This window comes from Prionailurus viverrinus, chromosome A2 (assembly GCF_022837055.1).
Source record: "Prionailurus viverrinus isolate Anna chromosome A2, UM_Priviv_1.0, whole genome shotgun sequence".
NCBI lineage: Eukaryota > Metazoa > Chordata > Mammalia > Carnivora > Felidae > Prionailurus > Prionailurus viverrinus.
In genome coordinates, this window is record NC_062562.1 from 158256078 (window position 1) to 158276732 (window position 20655).

General features: G+C 38.0%; 2 protein-coding genes across 2 annotated transcripts; both read left to right on the plus strand.

Annotated features, from left to right (window-relative positions):
* Window positions 1-6204: 6204 nt before the first annotated feature.
* On the plus strand, window positions 6205-7140 carry LOC125160333 (olfactory receptor 2A25). The gene has a single exon (XM_047849187.1). The coding sequence runs from the start codon at window positions 6208-6210 to the stop codon at window positions 7138-7140; it is 933 nt and encodes a 310-aa protein (XP_047705143.1). The 5' UTR covers window positions 6205-6207.
* A 10266-nt stretch (window positions 7141-17406) lies between these two features.
* Window positions 17407-18339, plus strand: LOC125160335 (olfactory receptor 2A12-like). Its single transcript, XM_047849190.1, has one exon. It carries the CDS (start codon window positions 17407-17409, stop codon window positions 18337-18339), a length of 933 nt encoding a protein of 310 aa, XP_047705146.1.
* Window positions 18340-20655: the final 2316 nt, after the last annotated feature.

Consider the following 20655-nt stretch of genomic DNA (forward strand, 5'->3'; position numbering starts at 1 on the left):
CATTGAATGAAAATAGATTACGTCTTATTTTCACATTGATGTTTTTAAACCCATAAAATATAGCTTATATATTGTTTATAAGAGCAACTAAAACACAATCACACAAAAAAATCTGGGAATAAGGGTCTTGAAGAGCATATCCCTGAACAAATATGTGATAAGTGGAAGCAACAATAAAAATAATAGTTTTTTAATAAAACTATTTATTTTTAATAGTTTATTAAATATAGATTAATTTTATAAATAGTTTATTTACCTATAAATAAAAAATAAATTTGCATTCATGTTTATATAAGGCAGAAAGCATTCATTAGCATACAGAGGGTTATAATATACAAATACAGGTAAGAAGCTATCAAGACAGTGTTACAATCATAAATATGTATGTATGTGATGACATAGCTACAGTGTAGAATTAGGGGGAAAAACCCCCAAGAATTATAATGAAAAGATTTGTAAATTCAACTTGTTAGTAAAGGATTTAGCAAATGTTCTCAGAAACAAATTGATAATCCCCCCAAAAACTAGAAATACAGGCTTTGAAAAACAAAGACCCTGGGATCCAAAGACCCTGGGATCATGATCTGAGCCAAAATCAAGAGTCTAACGTTCAACCAACTGAGCCACCAAAGTACCCCCTTTGTGTTTTAAAAATGAAGTTAATAATGATGAAAGTTCTGAATATCACACTTGAGATGTACTGCTCAAATGGAAGAAGAAAAGCAAATTTATAGCTCAGATTACATTTATTAAAAAAATAGGACACAAAAAGTAAGTTAAATATTCAACCCAGGAAGATGATCAAGAATTAAAATAAAGATAGGATGTAATTTATATAACAGCAAACTTTATTGATAAAAATGAAGTATGAAGATAATTAAAATATAACATAATTCTTTTTTTTAAGTTTATTTATTTATTTTGAGAGAGAGAGTGAGCATGAGTCGGGAGGAGCAGAAAAAGAGGGAGAGAGAGAATCCCAAGCAGGCTCCAGGCTGTCAGGATGGAGCCTGAGGCTGGGCTCGACCCCACAAACCCTGTGTGGTCATGACCTGAGCTGAAGTCAAGAGTTGAATGCTCCACCCACCAATTGAGCCACCAGGGCCCCTAAACCTGATTCCTTTTACAAACAAACACCAATAAAACAGATAAGACTGATGAGAGGAACAAAAGAGAAAAGGTCTATATATACAATGTTGGGAATAATAAGTTATATAACCAAAAAGTAGAGATTGAAAAAAACAATTCTATGAACAAAATTTATTACAATAAAATTTAAGATTAGAAGTATCACTAAAACTTCCTTGTGTAGAAATAGAAAATCTGGACAGGAAATATTCAAAAAAATTGATGACCAAAATTATCCTACAATCAGAGACCATTGAGTCATATGGTTTAAAAAAATTTTTTTTTTCAACGTTTATTTATTTTTTGGGACAGAGAGAGACAGAGCATGAATGGGCAAGGGGCAGAGAGAGAGGGAGACACAGAATCGGAAACAGGCTCCAGGCTCTGAGCCATCAGCCCAGAGCCTGATGCGGGGCTCGAACTCACGGACAGCGAGATCGTGACCTGGCTGAAGTCGGACGCTTAACCAACTGCGCCACCCAGGCGCCCCGAGTCATATGGTTTTAAAGGCAAATTTTACCCATCTTCAAGAAATGGCTAATTTGCAGATCATATAAAACCTTTTTGAGAACAGAAAAAGAGGGACAAGTGTCCAGTTCATTTTACAAGGCTAATATGACATTGGCAGCAAAACTGCGAAAGGATAGTAGAAGAAAAGCAATTTATTGAATAAATCTCAAAAGGTAAAATAAATACAAAAAATCGTAAATAATCAGTAAACCAAACAGTATATTCAGTATCAAACAAAAGATATTTTTCATATAAAAAGAACTTAAGGCAAAAACATTTTTTTTGAGAAAAATAGGACCCTTCTATGCTAGTAGATTTAAAAAAGGAGGAAAAGTAGTAATTTTGTATGTTTAATAAATTGGACCATGAACAAAATACAGGTAATGATGAGTGTTTCTCTCTAGGCACCAGATGCCCTTGGATGTTATCAGTAGGAGGGGTAGCATCTTTCCAGCATGTCAGGGTGCAAGCTGGATGCTGGTCACGAGTAAGCCTCTCCCTGAACAGGTGTGATGGAGAAAAGCCCATTTCAGATCTATGGCAGGTCAGTGCTCTCGGGTTAAAAAATAATCGGTCTGTTGATAATTTTCTTAGTTGGCATGTACATTAAAATAACTTTAACTTAGGAATTACATTTTACCCCGTTTATATTTGTGTATAAGAGTTGATTCAGATAAAATAACAAAATAAATTTAAATTACAAAGTCACTATTAAATTGACTCGTGTATTCCCCAGAATTATAAGATGTGGTCAGTTAATTTCCATTTTAAGAAGAGAGAAAATGGTGGCTACCTAGGGAAGACCTAGGGGGACCTTGGTTTTCCAGTCCCCTTGAGCTCAGAATCTCTGGAAATTAAAAAATAGAGACTGTTTCCTGTTGAGAGTTTTCCTTCCCTTTCTGCACTCCAGGTAAATCCTACAAAACAGGACTTAACAAGTCCCATTGGGATACCTTATCCTATTTCCTAACTCCTAAACATGTTCCTCATAGCTTCTATAGGTCCTGCTACCTGGTCTCACTTTATAAATTGTATTCCTTGTGGTGATTTGATGAAAAACAAAAAAGGATGCATGGTCCATCAGGTCAGGTGTGGTATAAAACTCAGCCAACACCAGCGGGCATGGGAAAAATATGAGTTTCATCTGTCCTAAATACCACTTAATCTATTTGGCGGTTTAGGGATGTGGCGGGGGAAGGGGGGGATGTTGGAGTTTTTGAAACGGAAATAAAACAAGCTTGTGGTAATTGTGATGTATGAAGGAGCCTGGAAGGCATTCTAATGCGTCTCACATTTAGGATCATGGGCTCCACAATGAGTGAAGAAATCCGCAACAGCAGCATTTTGTCAAGAACATCCTTCTAGAGAAACCAGAGGTAAGTACAGTGAGACCCCCCCCCTTCCCTGGGAGCAGCAGACAGCGGTGTGACAGACGGGTTTTCATCTCTCCCTACACCGAACACTCAGAAGCATCTTGAGAGGTGGGTGAGCTGAGCAGAGATTAAATCCTCTCTTCCGAAAGAGATTCCTTTGCCCCTGTGGAGAAGTTTTTCTCTTGCAAGAGATCATGGAAAGAAACGAATTTCAGCATTAACTAAACAGATGCCATTTACTTTATTGGGGTGCTTTCACTTCACCCAACTTCTATTGAGTTTGTCATTTCATTTTTAGCTGTGAATCTGAGCCAAGTTTATTACCTAGTCTTTGTTCACTACACAATTTCGAACAGGCTGTACTGAGCAATCACAATTCAAAATACCATTGCTATTGCCTGTCAATGCCAAATTTCTGCTATTGATAGCCTTAGCTAATAGGATAATTTAGATACACCTAATATGTATCATTTCCTCTCCTGCATGTAGTGTTGTTTATTAAAAAAAATTTTTTTTAACATTTATTCATTATTTTTGAGAGACAGAAAGAGACAGAACGTCAGCAGAGGAGGGACAGAGAGAGCGGGAGACACAGAATCTGAAGGAGGCTCCAGGCTCTGAGCTATCAACACAGAGCCTGATGCGAGGCTAGAACCCATGAACTGTGAGATCATGACCTGAGCTGAAATCAGAAGTCCAAAGCCTAACTGACTGAGCCACCCAGGTACCCCGTGTTTCTTGTTTAAATTATAACAGTTGTTTGAGAGATTTGCTTGCAAACCTTTCTATTGCCTCATGAACTTAAGGAGTAAGAACTTAAGAACTTAAGTAAGCACCAAAAAATGAGTTTGTTACAGAAGAAGTGTGTCCTGAAGGTTTTCTTTTTGAGGGTGAAATTTCTTGTGGTGAGTTATTTAAATATAAGAATTACCATCTTTGTGGATGTTTTTAGCAGTCCTGTCATTCCAATCAGGTTATATACACCAGCAGACAGAAACTGTCTTATATGCCCACAGCTGAGACACATAGCAGGACATATGGTATGTTTAGTAAATATCTGTGAATTTTATATTTTGTATTTTAGCTACTTGTAGGTAGGAGGAAGATTGGCCCTCCTACTCTGGTTTATTGTGTGCCTTCATCATATGAAATTTTAGAAACAGCATTGTTATCTCCATTGACTCCAAATATTGCAAGAAAGTCAAAGTGGAAATGGCTAACACTTTTCTACACATTTAGGGCCAAGGAATCCTATAGTTGGAAGGGACGTTAGCATTCTTCTGGGTCAACTTCTCACATAACACAGGAATCCCATCTTGAATAGATGGTTAATCAATTTCTGATTTCAAACATTCACTGACCTAAAGTTCAGCTCTAATAAATAAAACAACCAGCTTCCAAGGAGATTCTTATTTTTTGAACTAAGATAAAATCATCCTCCAATAATTTCTGTTCTGAATTCTGATTCTGTCTTTAAAGCAGGGCAAAAGTTTACTCACTTTTGTTTATGAAAGCTTTCAAATACTAACTTAACAGAAAAGTGGATGGGGAACTGATAGGAACTCAATTATGAGTTTTTCTAGGATTCTTATTTTGGTGAAATTCAGATGGATTCTGGACTGAAGATATGGAGTCAGACAGGCAAGAAAACAGGAGGAATGGCTTAAAACTTACAATGATTCCAACTTCAGAGCACCCACTGTGTGGTGAAAGATTTTTTTTTAATTTACTAAGCCAAAAAAAAATGAAAGATTCATGATAAATAATAATTATCTTTTCACATAGAGTTAAGAAGCTTTAAAATATGTTACTAATACTATGACTATGAATCTATAGTTAGGGCTTTTGCTCTAGTCTTGGATAGGGACAGTACTTTTTAAGTCCTAGGCTATGATCCACCATGAAATCATTCAACTGACATTTCAAAAAAAATTTTTTTAAGTCTATTTATTTTGAGAGAGACAGAACACAAGTGGTGCATGGGCGGAGAGAGAAGGAGAGAGAGAGAATCCCAAGCAGGCTCCATGTGGTCAGAGCCTGATGTGGGGTCATGAAACTGTGAGATCATGACCTGAGCTGAAATTAAGAGTCAGACACTGAACTGACTGAGCCACCCAGGAATGCCCTAACCAAAATTCTTACTAAATAATGGAATAGAATAATATAGAAAACACACTGCACGTAATAAGGACTCAAGAGTCCTTAAATTAGTGTAGGAAATAGATAGGTAGGTAGATAGATACAGAATGTAAATATAACATAGAGTATAAGAGGGGTGGTGGGGTAACATCCTGATGATGAGATAGCACAATCAGAATAGAACATTGTGGGTACAAGAGTCAAAAGACAAAGGTCTCCATTTGAAACCTGGCCAGAGTTGTTGCAAACAGCCTGCCATTCTCTCACTTTGTTCAAGATTATACTGTCAGTGAAGATCACAAGGCTAACAAATAATTTATATATTGAAGGCAAAAACTCATGAGAAAACCTGATGGAAGCTTTTCTGACATTCACTTTATCCTTCTTCCCATCCTCATATTCTAGATATGTTCTAGCTAAGAGACATCAGTACAAATTCACACGTATGGAGATATGCATACTGCAATCTGAGAATATGCATGGGCAAACCTCTGATAGAATCATTCCAAACTGAGGAAAGTACCCGCTCCTATGAAGACCACTTAAGTATTAACATTTGAACCGTGATGAAAGTTGGTTTGGAAAGAAACATAAGATTTACTGAATACTATTAATTTTTTTAAACATTTATTTGTTATTGAGAGACAGAGAGACACAGAGCATGAGCAGGGGAGGGCCGGAGAGAGGGGGAGATGCAGAATCTGAAGCAGGCTACAGGTTCTGAGCTGTTAGCACAGAGCCCGACACAGGGCTCGAACCCACAAACTGTGAGATCATGACCTGAGCCAAAGCCGGTCACTTAACCAACTGAGCCACCCAGGCATCCCAGATTCACTGAATATTTTAACAGAATATTAGCATTTAGCTTATTGAAGTGAAAAAATTTCCTTCTGTTTCATTTAGAATGCATAATTTTCACTTAGTAAGTAACTGATAGGACAAAAGCATCCTTGAAGATATTTTCTTAGGAAATAAACAACGACAAACACAGATCCATCATGTTTAAACCCTTCCCTCAGGCATTCAGGCTTGGTGAGCCCCACTGTCTCACACAGAAATGGGGAGAAATAAGACCTCTGTCACAGAGTTCATCCTACTGGGATTTCCTCTCAACTCAAGGATTCAGATGCTTCTCTTTGGGCTCTTCTCCCTGTTCTATGCCTTCACCCTGCTGGGGAACGGGCTCATCCTGAGACTCATCTGGCTGGACTCCAGACTGCACACCCCCATGTACTTCTTCCTCTCCCACCTGGCCATCGTTGACATAGCCTATGCCTGCAACACGGTGCCCCAGATGCTGGTAAACCTCCTGAAGCCAGACCAGCCCATCTCCTTTGCTGGCTGCATGACACAAACCTTTCTTTTCTTGAGTTTTGCTCATACTGAATGTCTTCTCCTGGTGGTGATGTCCTATGATCGGTATGTGGCCATCTGCCACCCGCTCCGATATTCTGTCATCATGAGCTGGAGAGTCTGCATCACCCTGGCATTGACTTCCTGGATTTTAGGAGTTCTCCTAGCCCTAGTACATCTAGTGTTACTCATACCATTGCCCTTCTGTGGACCCCAGAAAGTTAACCACTTTTTTTGTGAAATTATAGCTGTCCTCAAACTTGCCTGTGCAGATACCCACATTAATGAGACTATGGTTTTGGCTGGGGCAGTATCTGTGTTGGTAGGACCATTCTCCTCCATTGTGATATCTTACATTTATATTTTATGTGCCATCCTAAAGATTCAATCAGGGGAGGGGCGCCAGAAAGCCTTCTCCACCTGTTCATCCCACCTCTGTGTGGTTGGACTCTTTTATGGCACAGCCATTATAATGTATGTTGGGCCCCGTAATGGGAACCCCAAGGAGCAGAAGAAATATCTCCTCCTGTTCCACAGCCTTTTCAATCCCATGCTCAATCCTCTGATCTATAGTCTGAGGAACAAAGAAGTCAAAGCTGCTCTGAAGAGGATGCTTGAAAAAGAGCGAACTTCATGAAAATCTGTAGAATAATAAAATAACTGAGTTTAAAGGGACCCGAGAAATCATCTCATCCAATATTTACCAGGATTCATAAACATGTTCAAGGGCATCCTTTTCATCTTCACACTTTCCTAGCTCCCAAGAAAGCTCATTCTACTTTCCTCCCTCTGGCATTGCAAGTCAATGCTACACAAGAAAATGAAAATAACTTCTGACCAGCTGAATAGTGGACATACTTGTAATATAATTATATTAAATATTCTGAATGAATGGAAATAAATTGTATATTTTTCTGCCATCAGGACTCAGAGACAACATTTTATAAAATAAAGGAAGGTATTGGCAGAATGTTTAAGATACAGCAATTAGCAGAGATTGATATATAGTAATTTCAATATTTGAAATCCAGCAGTTGTCTACTCTTTCAAAAATAGTTCTGCAATTAAAATACAATTCCTGTATAAATTCCCATGATAGTAATGCTTTCTAAGGCATAATCAATTTAAGTTAGGAAGAGCATGAGCCATGGCTTCATGGGATAGAGAATGAAAAATATAACTGTGACGCCACGACCAACAAGAAAAACCAAAAGATGTCTGGCTAGTAAATATAAGGACACGGTAAGAACTTGGGCAGTATAATCCTGAACCATATTCCAAAAGTTATGGTTATTCTGAAAGATCAAGTCAGGTACTTGGGAAGCAAATGCTATGCAAGTTGGTTTGTGGCCCTTAATCATACATACCATGTGGTAAGGTTTCATTGTCTGACAAGCAAGTAATTAGCTGTCTTGGACTGAGTTGTGTTCACTCAAAATTAATATGTTGAAGTCATGGCATTGTAATACCTCAAAGGGGGATGTTTTGGAGATCTGGTTTTATGGAGGTAATTATATCAGTGTGAGGTGTTTAAAGTAAGCCTATCCCAACAGAGCTGATGTCCTTATACGAAGAGATTAGGACACAGATATAAGCATGTGAAGACACAGGAGAAGACTGCCATCTACAAGCCAAGAAGAGAGACCTTGGCAGGAATCAACCCTGTCCACACTGAAATCTCAGACTACTCACCCTCTAGAACTGTGAGAAAATAAACTTCTATTGTTTATGCAGACCAGTGTGTGATAGTTTAATATGGCAGCCCTAGAAAACTAATATATTATCTCAGAGGTAGAACAGAGAATCAAATGAATATAATTAGCAGACGGCCAAATGTTGTTAAGTACAAGTCAGTTACCAAAGATAACATTTAAGCAGCTACTGGAAAATTCTCCGCTATGGGGAAAAAATGACAAATAGAGAGTTTATTTCAAGTCTGGAAAGTAAAATCTTTTTTCTTAATTGTAAAAGTCTTTTATTGAGGTCTTTGGAAAAAATAAATCTATAGTATCATTGTATGAAAGTAATATTAGATATTTTCAGGTTAATTTTCACTTAGTGAAAGCACAATGATCACAGGAAAATTATTTATAAATTTGCCCAAGCAATGCATTTTTATGAGACTCTCTGAGAATCATATAAGCAAAATTTATCTTAAAAATTAATTAAAGCTGTGTGAAAATAAATACGATTATGGACAATATAGATATATGTGATCATATATATATTAATATGTTAACATAGTATTAATATATATACTTATTTATATATATTCCTTCAAAAAATATAAGCACTGGTCAACAGAAATAATGTAGCAAGGATCTCCAAAAATCTTCTGCTCCATAAAGAAAAAAGTACTCTGACAAATTGGTATAAATTGACTGTTTAAGAACTCTGGGGGGAAAAAAGAGGCAACAATCTGGGGAGTGTTCATGCAAGAAACACTGCTGACCTTGTTAAGAACAGTGAGTTTTGGGATGGTTCAACTTGCTGTGTTTCCATCACTTTCTCCCCAGCTCTGCAGAATCCTCGAAAAGCAACAGCCCTACACTCATAGTGGAAATCAGCATCTCTGCAGCCTCTGGAGAGGGAGAATAAGGTTTAAGCAATATAAGAGCAAAGAAGTAAATAAATCTGTAGTATCATTCTACAAAACTAATTTTGGGTTAATTTTCACTTTATGAAAACATGATGATCACAGGAAGGTTATTTATAAACCATTGAAATTAAGTTGATTTAACCTAAACCATATTATTATAAATTAAAATGCTGATCATAAGCCCAAGGGGCAGCCACTAAGAAAATAACTCAAAAAATATACAGTGCACTACAAAATATTTAACAAAAAGGGGCCAGTAATGAAGGAATGAACAGAGGAACAAAACATCATAACACCTAATATGACAGCAAATAGCAGTTAAAGTATAAATGGTAATGTTAGCATTAGAATTTAGGCAGACCATGAATCCTGTACTCTTAAACTCTAATCCAAATTGTAGAATTAAGACTAAATTTTGTCAACCTCTGAGAATACAATGAGCACTTTACATGTTTAATTAGCAATGTAAAAATATATATAAAGTAATATTGATCACCAAAGAGAGGGAAGAGAAGAGAGAAAGAGAACAGAAGGGATAAGTATATAGAAGTGCATTTATAAACGTATTCTATGAAACAGTGTCTACAGAAAGCAGGCACTCTCAACGACAGAGAGAAGGCATGAGAGGGAAGCTTACAGCTGGAGTCTTGTCAGTGCCTTTAATGATGATGGATTTACTCTCTTGAGATAGGAGGTCAGTGGGCACTGCTGATTCACACGGATGTGTACTAGGCAAACATCCAGTCCAGAACACTGTATTTGGGAAGAGGCCTGGCAGGACATTTTAATTTAAGTGTTATCAGCATGTAAAATCCTTGGGACCAAGGAGGCCCCTTAGAAAGTGGTCAGAAAATAGATACAAAGAACAAACCTTGAAAAATGCCAGTGTTCATAGACATGGGAAATGAAGAGAAACCAGCCAAGGAGACAGAGAAGGAAGAGCCAGAAAAGTAGGAGGACCACTGGTTGGGGTGGGAGGAGGCAGAATATCATGACAGTCAAGAGAAAGGAGTGTTTCAAAGAGGGAGCAATGGACTGTGTTAAATGCTGCTGGCAGGTCAAGTCAGATAAGGATAGAGAACTGGTCATTGGGTTTAGCAAAGTCAAGATGGTTGACTGCTTGGTGAGAAAAACGGTCTCACATTTGACTAGATATGTTTAAAGGAATAGGAACAAAGGCATTTGAGACAAATGGTGGAAGAACAGTTCTTGAGTAGGCGGGAGGGCTGGATTCCTGGCATAAGTGGCAGACTGTCCTTCCTGACAGACAACCCAGTGACTTCGCAGTAAAAGCCGAGGAGTTGGGAATAAGTGCAGGTCCAGGAACTCCGTCATTGTGTTAGTTAGGGTTGTGCAACTTCCTGTTTGATTCTTCTGTGTCCTCAGTCACTGTCAGTCAGTAGCTGGGACTGTGGGTGGGAGAACTCATGGGAGGCTTAAAGAGAGAAAACATGGGGGAAAAATCACCTGGCGAGGAGACTAGAGAAACAGGAAACAGGAAGCGCTCTGGTAGCATCAAGGGTCAAATTGATGTGAACACTCATGAATTTAAAGGGGTCTGAGTCGTCTGGGTTTTGTGTTTTCCTCCAGATGTGTGGAGGTGGACAGAGACATTCATTGTTGAAATTCAGTCTAACACCTAAAGGCTTAGCACAGAGACACTAAAATTACCTCCCTAAAGTGTGTGATAGAAAAATAAATGTTAAAAAAAGGAAGAAATATTTAGAGAGTGGCTTGCAATCAAAGGAAGACAAGAAAGCACGGAGGGAATAAGGTTCAATCTCTGTGAGTTTCCATGTAAAACTAAGTATTTGCAATGGGAATTTTTTATAATTCACTTTACAGTAACACTATTCAGCAAAGATTGTTCACTCCCTGGGGAGGATCTAGTCCTTTGACTATAGGTGCTTCTTTAACAAGCCCCCTGGGGGTGGGGGGCACACTTACACCGTAACATTTAAACCATTCCAAAAGGGGACATGGAACCAGACACACTTGAAGATCAAGTCCCTAAGACGTCCAAATACTTGAGGCTTGTACTGTGTGACGTAAGCCATGAAATATGACTTGTGTCTGCTACATTTCAGGCCAAGGTCCTCCTGAGTAGGATCACTCATGCCATTCTCCCTGAGTTCTCACTTTTCTGCATAAATAGGTGCACGCACACATACCCACACGGATGACAAAGCTGGAGAACTCTGGGCAGGTTTTACACTAGTCTGTAGGGAAGACAATGTGTGAAGACGCTTTGTAATGTGTTCCCTGGATGCACAGGTATGCCTCTGTGAATTGGGGTGGTTGTAGGTGATCAGAGTACAACGCCCTCATATCCAGACGTGTCTTGAACACTCCTGAGTACTGTCCTCTTGGTCAAGGTAGAAAGGATATCTGTGTCTCCTCATCCACCAAACCCGCTCCAGGGACTTGGCGACTCATTCCCCCATCTCTGTGAGTTTTCCTGTACATTCAAGCCCAGTTTAAGAGATACACCAGAAATAGCATTCCCCTTTGTACAAATCATTATATATAAAGCTGGTTGATGGTTAACACAAGAGCAAGCCAGAAGGCTGGCAGAAATCGTCAGGTTTAACAGTCTCCTTTGTGAAGACCTCTTTCTCCCACTATGTTGCGGGGTGGGGGGTGTCCTCACAGTATCACCTGGCATTCATGCTGTCACAACCCCTCCCCAGTCACACCTATGGGAACTCACACCTGGTGGAATTAGATGTCTGTGACTCATGGTATCAAACAGAAAGGAGCCTAAGAAGGATCTAATCCTTTAGCCTCCTTTTATAATTGGAGAAGATGAAGCCAGAGATCTTCTGCAATTTTCCTTGACCTGTCATTTCTTCCCCCACTGAACTACCTGCTCCTACTACAGCTTAGAGATATTTTCCAACCAGGAAAGTGAGAACACTGGGGCTTCTTTTATAAGCCTCCCAGGAGGGAGGTGTTGATCAGTGTCAGGGACACATCCTATACCTATTGGACAAAGTTCCATTATTATTTTTTCTTTATCAGTGAAGCTGGGAGAGGTGCCTGATTCGCTTATTCTTATTTGGTGTTCCAGGCTTACTGTTCAGGGATGGGAGTCCTCATCCTAGGGAAACTCTTTGTCAGATCCTAGAATGGAATTATGTGACCACTATTGTCACTTAGTAAAGTTTAGAGGAAAGTACAGCTGATGGGAATGTGGTAAAAGCCACTACTACTAAACGATTTCACCTCTGTTCTGTGTCTGGCACCATGTTCAGTGACAACATTTGCTTTATAAAATTTAAAGAATTTAAATGAGCTCTTTATTAAGTCACTTTTGAGAATTGCTTCTTTTTTAATTTTTAAAGTTTATTTTTATTTTTATTTTTTGTGAGAGTGCACATGTGAGCTGGGGAGAAGGGCAGAGGGAGAGAGATAGAGAAACAATCTTAAGCAGACTCTACACTCAGTGTGCAGCCCAACACAGGGCTGGATCCCATACCCTGGGATCATGACCTCAGCCAAAGTCAACACTCGGACATTCAACCAACTGAGCCACCCAAGGGTCCCAAAAAGTGTTTAAAAAAAAAAAACAAAGCAAAAATGTGTTGTTCTTAAATTTTAAAAATGCAAAAAGAAAAAAAAAGTAAGAGAATCCACATCAGTGTGTTTAATATTGTAATGAGAAAATCTTTTCTTTGGATTCTGTGTAAGAAATATCTGCAGCTCTAAAATCCTCTAATTTGTATTCTGGCAAGTTTGTTCTCTCCTTTCACATTTAGATCTAAAACCTACCTGGAGTTTATTTTGTGTATTAGGTGTAGTAGGGGCCATGTTTTTTTTTTTTTAATTTTTTTTCAACGTTTATTTATTTTTGGGACAGAGAGAGACAGAACATGAACGGGGGAGGGGCAGAGAGAGAGGGAGACACAGAATCGGAAACAGGCTCCAGGCTCTGAGCCATCAGCCCAGAGCCTGATGCGGGGCTCGAACTCCCGAACCGCGAGATGGTGACCTGGCTGAAGTCGGACGCTTAACCGACTGCCCCACCCAGGCGCCCCTAGGGGCCATGTTTTAATTTTGTTCCACATAGATAGTTAACTGACCTGGCATCATGTATCACAAATACCAGTGCCACCTTTGCTGTAGATCATATGAGTGCACTTGAATGTGCATGCATGAGTGTGTGCGTGTTTCCGAATTTCTGAGTCAATCAAGTTGTTCCATTGATCTGTTTGTTTTGCCCAATACCACATTGACTTAATCACTGTGACTTTGTGATAAGTATTGGTAGTTGATGGACTAACTCCTTTTACCTCATTCTTCCTTCTCAAGATTCCCATGGCTATCCTTGACCTTTTGCATTTTCATATAACATTTACAATAAGATTATTAATTTCCACATGTAAAAAAACCCCGCTGGGATTCCGATTTGAATTTCATTGAAAGTATAGATCAGTTTGGAGAGATTTGGAACTTTACAAATTTTCCAATCTATAAACACACACACACACACACACACACACATACCCTTCATCTTGTGCATTGACCTTGAATTCAGAGTTTTACAAAATCACTTACTGATTTGAATAATTTATCTATAAATTTTTAAAAATTTTCTACATACATAATTGTGTTTTTGTGAATAATGACATTTTATATTCTCCATTTTAATTCTTATGCCCTTTGTTTTTTCTTTTCTGCTTTATTTATGGCTAGTTATAGAGTCAGTGCTAACCAGACATTAGTGTAAGTGGAGCACAGTAAGCTTGTTTCCTAACTCAGAGAAAAAGCTTTTACTATTTCATTAATTAGGTATAATACTTCTATAGGTTTTGTAAATACTCTCTCTCAGATTAAGGTCCTTTTCTTTTTATTACTTATTTTTTGAGAAGGGGGGAGAAGGGGCAGAGAGAGGGAAAGAGAATCCCAAGCAGGTTCTGTGCTGTCAGCACAGAGCCCCATGTGGGCCTTGATCTCACAAACTGTGAGATTATGACCTGAGCTGAAATCGAGTCAGATGCTTAACTGACTGAGCTGCCCAGATTCCCCTAAAGTTCTTTTCTATTTGAAGTTTGCTAAGTCTATTTTTAGGAAATGGGTCCTGAATTTTATCTTGTTGGTGGATTTTTTTTCCCAATTAGTATTGTACAGTATCTCCTCTGTGGCAATAAATGCTTTGGAATGATATTACGTGGTTATGTGGCCAAGAACTTGTTTTCTCATTTCTTTTTTTCTCTTTTTCCCCTTTTTTTCACTTAATTTTTTAGCCTTTGTGTATGTTTGTGTGTGAGAGAGAGACAGAGAGACACAGAGAGAGTTTATGTTTGAGTGATTTAGGTATGATTCTTGAAGGGTTTTGTAACTTGTTTTTCTGATTTCCATCTAATATGATTAACTGTGTCTTTTAGTGACTTATATTTACATGTAATGTGATAATATATATATACATTGATTAATGCCAGCTTATTTTGTGTGTTCGATCAAAATTTTATTTGTTTCTTTCTCTTTTTTTCCCTTCTGCCTGCTGCTGGATTGATAATGTTTTTAATCTATTTTATTTGCCTTATAATTTTGGAAACTGTAGATTTTATGTCTGTTTTTGATGATTTTCATTAATTGGTAATATCCAAATTTAATAAATTATTCTAAAAAATTTAAAGTCACTGGGGTTTCAATTCTTATCAAGAATCTCAGCACTTGCCACTTATCAAACATCCCTTCCTTGTTTACTTAGTATTTTTAAAAGATTTCATCTCACCTCTTCAAAATACCAAAATATTTATTTTATAATCCACAGGCTATAAAATTTACCAGCATAATTTTTCAAGTGCTGTGTCAATATTGTTTGTGTATTTTGATTTACCTCTAGTTCGCTTTTATTCTTCCTGAGGAATATACTTTAATAGTGTACTAGGAAGGATCTGTAGGTATCAATACCCTTCTTATTTGTATATCCAATAATGCATCACTTTGCTCTCATTCATTCAAGAGAGTTCTTGAAGATACAAAATTTTGGAACATCAGCCTAGCTCTTTGGCACATTAAAGGCAGTAGCTTATGTCTTCAGACCCTTTCCTGCCGTCAGCGGCCATTGAATTGTCCTTCCTATGTATTTCATTGTTTTTACCTTTGGTAACTCTTAGTACTTCCTCTTAATCCTGGAAAAAGTAAATGATAAAGCAGTCTAACAAAAGTTGCTGAAGACACAAATGAAATTATTGCTGCTATGACAAAATCATGAAACCTATGAATGAAATAAAAAGAGCACTATAATGAATCAAGAACAATGTGTATGGTAAGAATCACCTTTAAAGTCTTCGGAAGGAAAAGTAAAGTCATTTAAATTTTTAAAAAATTAGGTAGATGGGATAAATGTTAACCTGGTGTCAGTCATAGAGTAAACGTACAATTAGGGTATAGTTATGAAAAAGTCTATCACATGGTGAAGAGAAAAAGAAAAACAATCTGAAAGGACTTTGGAAGGGACATAAGTTGATCGACTACACATCGATTGAATAAAAGACCCACAGGGTCTAGATACAGTGAAATGTAGGCGATGGAGGAAAGACGACAGTTGGAGAGATAATTGTTAAGAACTTCCAATCACTGGGAATTTTTATTTGTCCTATCCTGTTATCAGAATACATTTTTTTATCTGAAGATTCACATATTCTTCAGTAATGAAAAATACCTCATTTTGCTTGACTGAACATTTAATTTTTGCACTCCTTAAGTGGAATGCATTTTTTTTTTATCATTTAAGGATTTAGGTCTATTTTGAATTTTTGAGTTCTATTTTGAGTTGATTTCGTGAAATCACTTCAAGTATTATATCTTCACTGTTCTCTCCATTCTTTTGCTCTGGAAACTTTATCACATCTAAGTTTAGCTGCTCAGTCGATTAATCATGTCTCAAGACTGCACCTTCAAAATGGTACCCCTTTGTTTGTCTGTATTAACATCTGGGAGGGTTCTTAAATGTGACCTTCCAATGCACTATTTCTCTCTTTAACGTGAGGTCTGGAAATGATCTTCCTTATTGGTTACAAAATGATGTGGCATCATGTCTTATTTCAAATGTGTGTGCTTGATTCATTTTATACACTTTTTTTTATGGCTACCTTATTCATTTTTCTTAATTTATCAAGCATTTTAGTAATTGTTATGCCTTTATTAATTTATTGGAGCATCCTAACCATTCTTGGAGTCTTTGGGAGATTGTGCCATAGCTTTATTAAATCTTGAGTGAATTCCAAGTTCCAAATGTTTACTTTGTTTTTCCTATTTAGCAGGACTTATTTTTCCCAAAATAAGTGTTTAGGCACACCTGCTGAGTGAAAGATTTTTTTTTTAGCATGCTTTTTTGCTTTTTCCACCTTTTCTTTCTCTCTGTCTTGTAATTTTGAATTTTTGTTATTCTTCACCCCAGCTCCGTGAGCCCTGCATATACAATATATAAAATGTAATACGTAATATAATAGTGTCTCAGGCTCTGGTGATCTAATGAGAGACCCAGGAAGCATATTGTCTTCTTTGTAGTCACCTTATCCAGCAGCCCAATAGCTGTTTTAAACTTCTTTTTATATCCAAGCCCTTAGGATTGAGCGATTATATTAGTATATTCCATCTCCCAAAACTTGCTTTGACTCTGTAAGAGCTGAGTTCCGGGTGTAACTTTCTGCCTTCACACTTGGAGCATACATGTTTCTGATTCATTTCTGGTATTGTGGGAATGACCTAATTTTAAACTCTGGATATCTGTTTGGGGGGTTGTATTTTATATTTTGATTTCTCATCTTCATGTGTTTGAAGTAGAGGAAGGCTGAGGAACCCCTCTTGAGCACAGGTCTTTCTTCTTAACTAAATATACAACCAATAGTGTAAATCCAATGATAACATTGTTAGTGTCAGTTATTATTGTTAATAGTATTTCTGGGAGAAAATAGAAATTAGTGGAAGTAGAGGTAAATGGAAGAGAATCTGACTCTATCTCCTTATTAGCTGCAGCTGATTATTGCTTACAGTGAATTTCAAGAAATGACATTTCTTCTATTTGTTAAACAGTAGCCAGAGACTCCAATTTTTATGTGAAGCCTACTAATTTTTAATATTGGTAAATAACTAAATTTGTTAAATATCTCCAAAAGCCAAATGGACAGGTCAACACCACAGACTTTGGACTGGATTGGATCCACGAATTACTGATTTGTGGCCCCTGCATAAATTCTCACTCTGTATGAACAGATCATTCCTTTCTCCTTTTCTACCCCTCAGCTCCAAAACTCCTATCCTACGTGTGGCATTGTGTCTGTGTGTCAAAAGAACATGGGAAGCAATCAGACATGGATCACAGAAGTCATCCTGCTGGGATTCCAGGTTGACCCCAAACTTGAACTTTTCCTCTTTGGGTTCTTCTTGATATTCTATAGCCTCACGCTGATGGGAAATGGGATGGTCCTGGGGCTCATCTGCTGGGATTCTACACTGCACACCCCCATGTACTTCTTCCTCTCAAACCTGACCATTGTCGACATGTCCTATGCCTCAAGCATTGTCCCCAAGATGCTGGCAAATCTTACAATGCAGAAGAAAACCATCTCCTTTGCTCCATGCCTACTTCAGACTTTTTTGTATTTGGCACTTGCTGTCACAGAGTGTATGAGTTTGGTGGTAATGTCCTATGATAGGTATGTGGCCATCTGTCACCCCCTACATTACGCTGTCATCATGAGCTGGAGAGTGTGCACTATCCTGGCTGCCACTTGCTGGATATTCAGCTTCCTCTTGGCTCTGGTCCATATTACTCTCATCCTGAGGTTGCCCTTTTGTGGGCCACAAACAATCGACCACTTTTTCTGTCAAATCATGTCAGTATTCAAATTGGCCTGTGCTGACACTAGACTCAACCAAACTGTTCTCTTTGTGGGCTCTGTGTTTGTTTTAGTCGGGCCCCTCTGCCTGGTGCTGGTGTCCTACACGTGCATCCTGTTCGCCATCCTGAGGATCCAGTCCTCGGAGAGCCAAAGAAAGGCCTTCTCCACCTGCTCCTCCCACCTCTGCGTGGTGGGGCTCTTCTTTGGAAGTGCCATTGCCATGTACATGGCCCCCAAATCCCGCCATTCTCAAGAACAAAGAAAGATACTATCATTGTTTTACAGCCTTTTCAACCCTATGCTAAACCCACTGATCTACAGCCTGAGGAATGCTGAGGTGAAGGGTGCCCTGAGGAGATTTCTGAGGAAGAAGACATCAGTGTGAGAGATGGAACCATGAGGAAAACTCACAGGTTCCAAGCCTGTGAGTTTTCCTCATGGTTCTGGGTCCTTGAATGCCCTTCTGAGTCCCTTAATTTAACAAACTCAGTAGTCTTTATCTTTGTATTTCTTATAAAATGAGAATATAAATACTCTAACCATTTAAGCCATTAATACAAAACCTGAGATAAACATTATGAAACAGAAAATTGTAGTCTAATCCTATTCATGAACAGAGATGCAAATATCTTAAAGAAAATATTAGTAAAATAAGTCCACAAAATAATATTACATTTTGACAAAGTTTTAATCTTCCAAATGGAAGAACTGCCTAACATTAAAACAATGAAAATAATTCACCGCATTAAAAAGATATATATCAGTAGATCCAAGAAAGTGTTTGACAAAATTCAACATCAATTCATGATAAAAGTCTTTAAACCTAGTATAACAGTAAGTATTCCTAAGAGGATCTACCAAAAAACAAAAGAACACATATAATAGATATCATTCTTACTGCTGAAATGCTAGCACCTTTCCCTGTAAGATAAAAAATAAGATAAAGATGTAGACTATCACCACTTGCTTTCTGTGCTTTAACCTTTTTACTAGAGACCCTAACTGGCACAGTTAGACAAAAAGGAGAAATACATGTGCACACACACACACTTGCAAAGGAATAAACAGACTGTGATTATATACAAATGACATGATTATAGATGTAGGAAATCCAAAGAAATCTTTTGATATATTATTAAAATTATAAGAAACTTCAGCAAAGTAGCTTGATACAAAATCAATACAACGATCGGTTACATTAAAAAAATTTTTTTAATGTTTATTTCTGAGACAGAGCATGAGTGGGGGAGGGGCAGAGAGAGAGGGAGACACAGAATCCGAAGCAGGCTCCGGGTTCTGAGCTGTCAGCACAGAGCCTGACACGGGGCTCAAACTCACAGACTGTGAGATCACGACCTGAGCCGAAGTCAGACGCTCAACCGACTGAGCCACTCAGGCGCCCCTCAATTACATTTTTTATATAACAACAAATAGTTGAAATGAAATTTTGCAAAATGCTAGTGAGACTATAGGACTTCATTTTAAAACTCTTCAGAATAAATTTAACAAACTATGTACAAAAAACTATAAAGACAAAATTAGAAAACTTATTGAGTTTCAATAGTAACTTGCAGTGCCTGGGTGGCTCAGTTGGTAAATACACAGGTCAACAACATGAAATATGCCAACTTCTTGGACTGGGAAACATAATATAATAAAGATCCAATCTCCTCAAATTGATTAATATATTTAATGTAGTCCTAATCAATATCCTACAATATTTCAGTGGTGTGGGTATGTGAAGAATTTCACAAGCTGATTCTAAAATGCAAAGGGCCAAGGCTAGTCCAAGTACTATTTTAAAAGATAAAGAATGAGGTGAGAGTATTTAATTTTTCCGTGTGCCATAAAGCGCCAGTAAATAAGACAACGTGCTGCTCTTCCAGGCACTGACCAATAAATAAACTGAACAGTGTACGAAACACAGAAGCCAGATTCATGTCTTTATAAAATGACACCTGCTATATTAGAGATGTGCCATGGCAGTTCAGTGGGGGAAAGGAAGGGCTTTGCAGTAAATAGAGCCGGCACACTTAAGGAACCATGTAGATACTCAAAGGGCAAAAAAACCTCAATTCCTAGTGTTTTCAAGACCTAAGTGTCAAACATGAACTATACATAAAGCTTTTAAAAGATAAGAAGGGGGGGCGCCTGGGTGGCACAGTCGGTTAAGCGTCCGACTTCAGCCAGGTCACGATCTCGCGGTCCGTGAGTTCGAGCCCCGCGTCGGGCTCTGGGCTGATGGCTCAGAGCCTGGAGCCTGTTTCCTATTCTGTGTCTCCCTCTCTCTCTGCCCCTCCCCCGTTCATGCTCTGTCTCTCTCTGTCCCAAAAATAAATAAACGTTGAAAAAAAAAATTAAAAAAAAAAAAGATAAGAAGGGGAAGGATTTTTAAAATAACATACAAAATTGTTAGTCACAAAAGAAAACATTGATGAATTTGACCAGATTAAAATTAAGAATGTCTATCAATCAATAAAGGGTGTAAAAAGAGTGGAAAGACAAGACGTGGAGTCCTCTTCTACCTGTTCTTCTAATTTATTGGGTCTCAGACATTACCTCCTCAAAGACCAGCATATTTCAGAGTCACACGTGTCTGGAACAGGTGATTTTCTATCATATCACTCCAGTTTATCTTTGTACCCAAATCACTTTTTACAAAATAAACAGACCTTAGGAATAAGGGTAAAATGGAGATTTT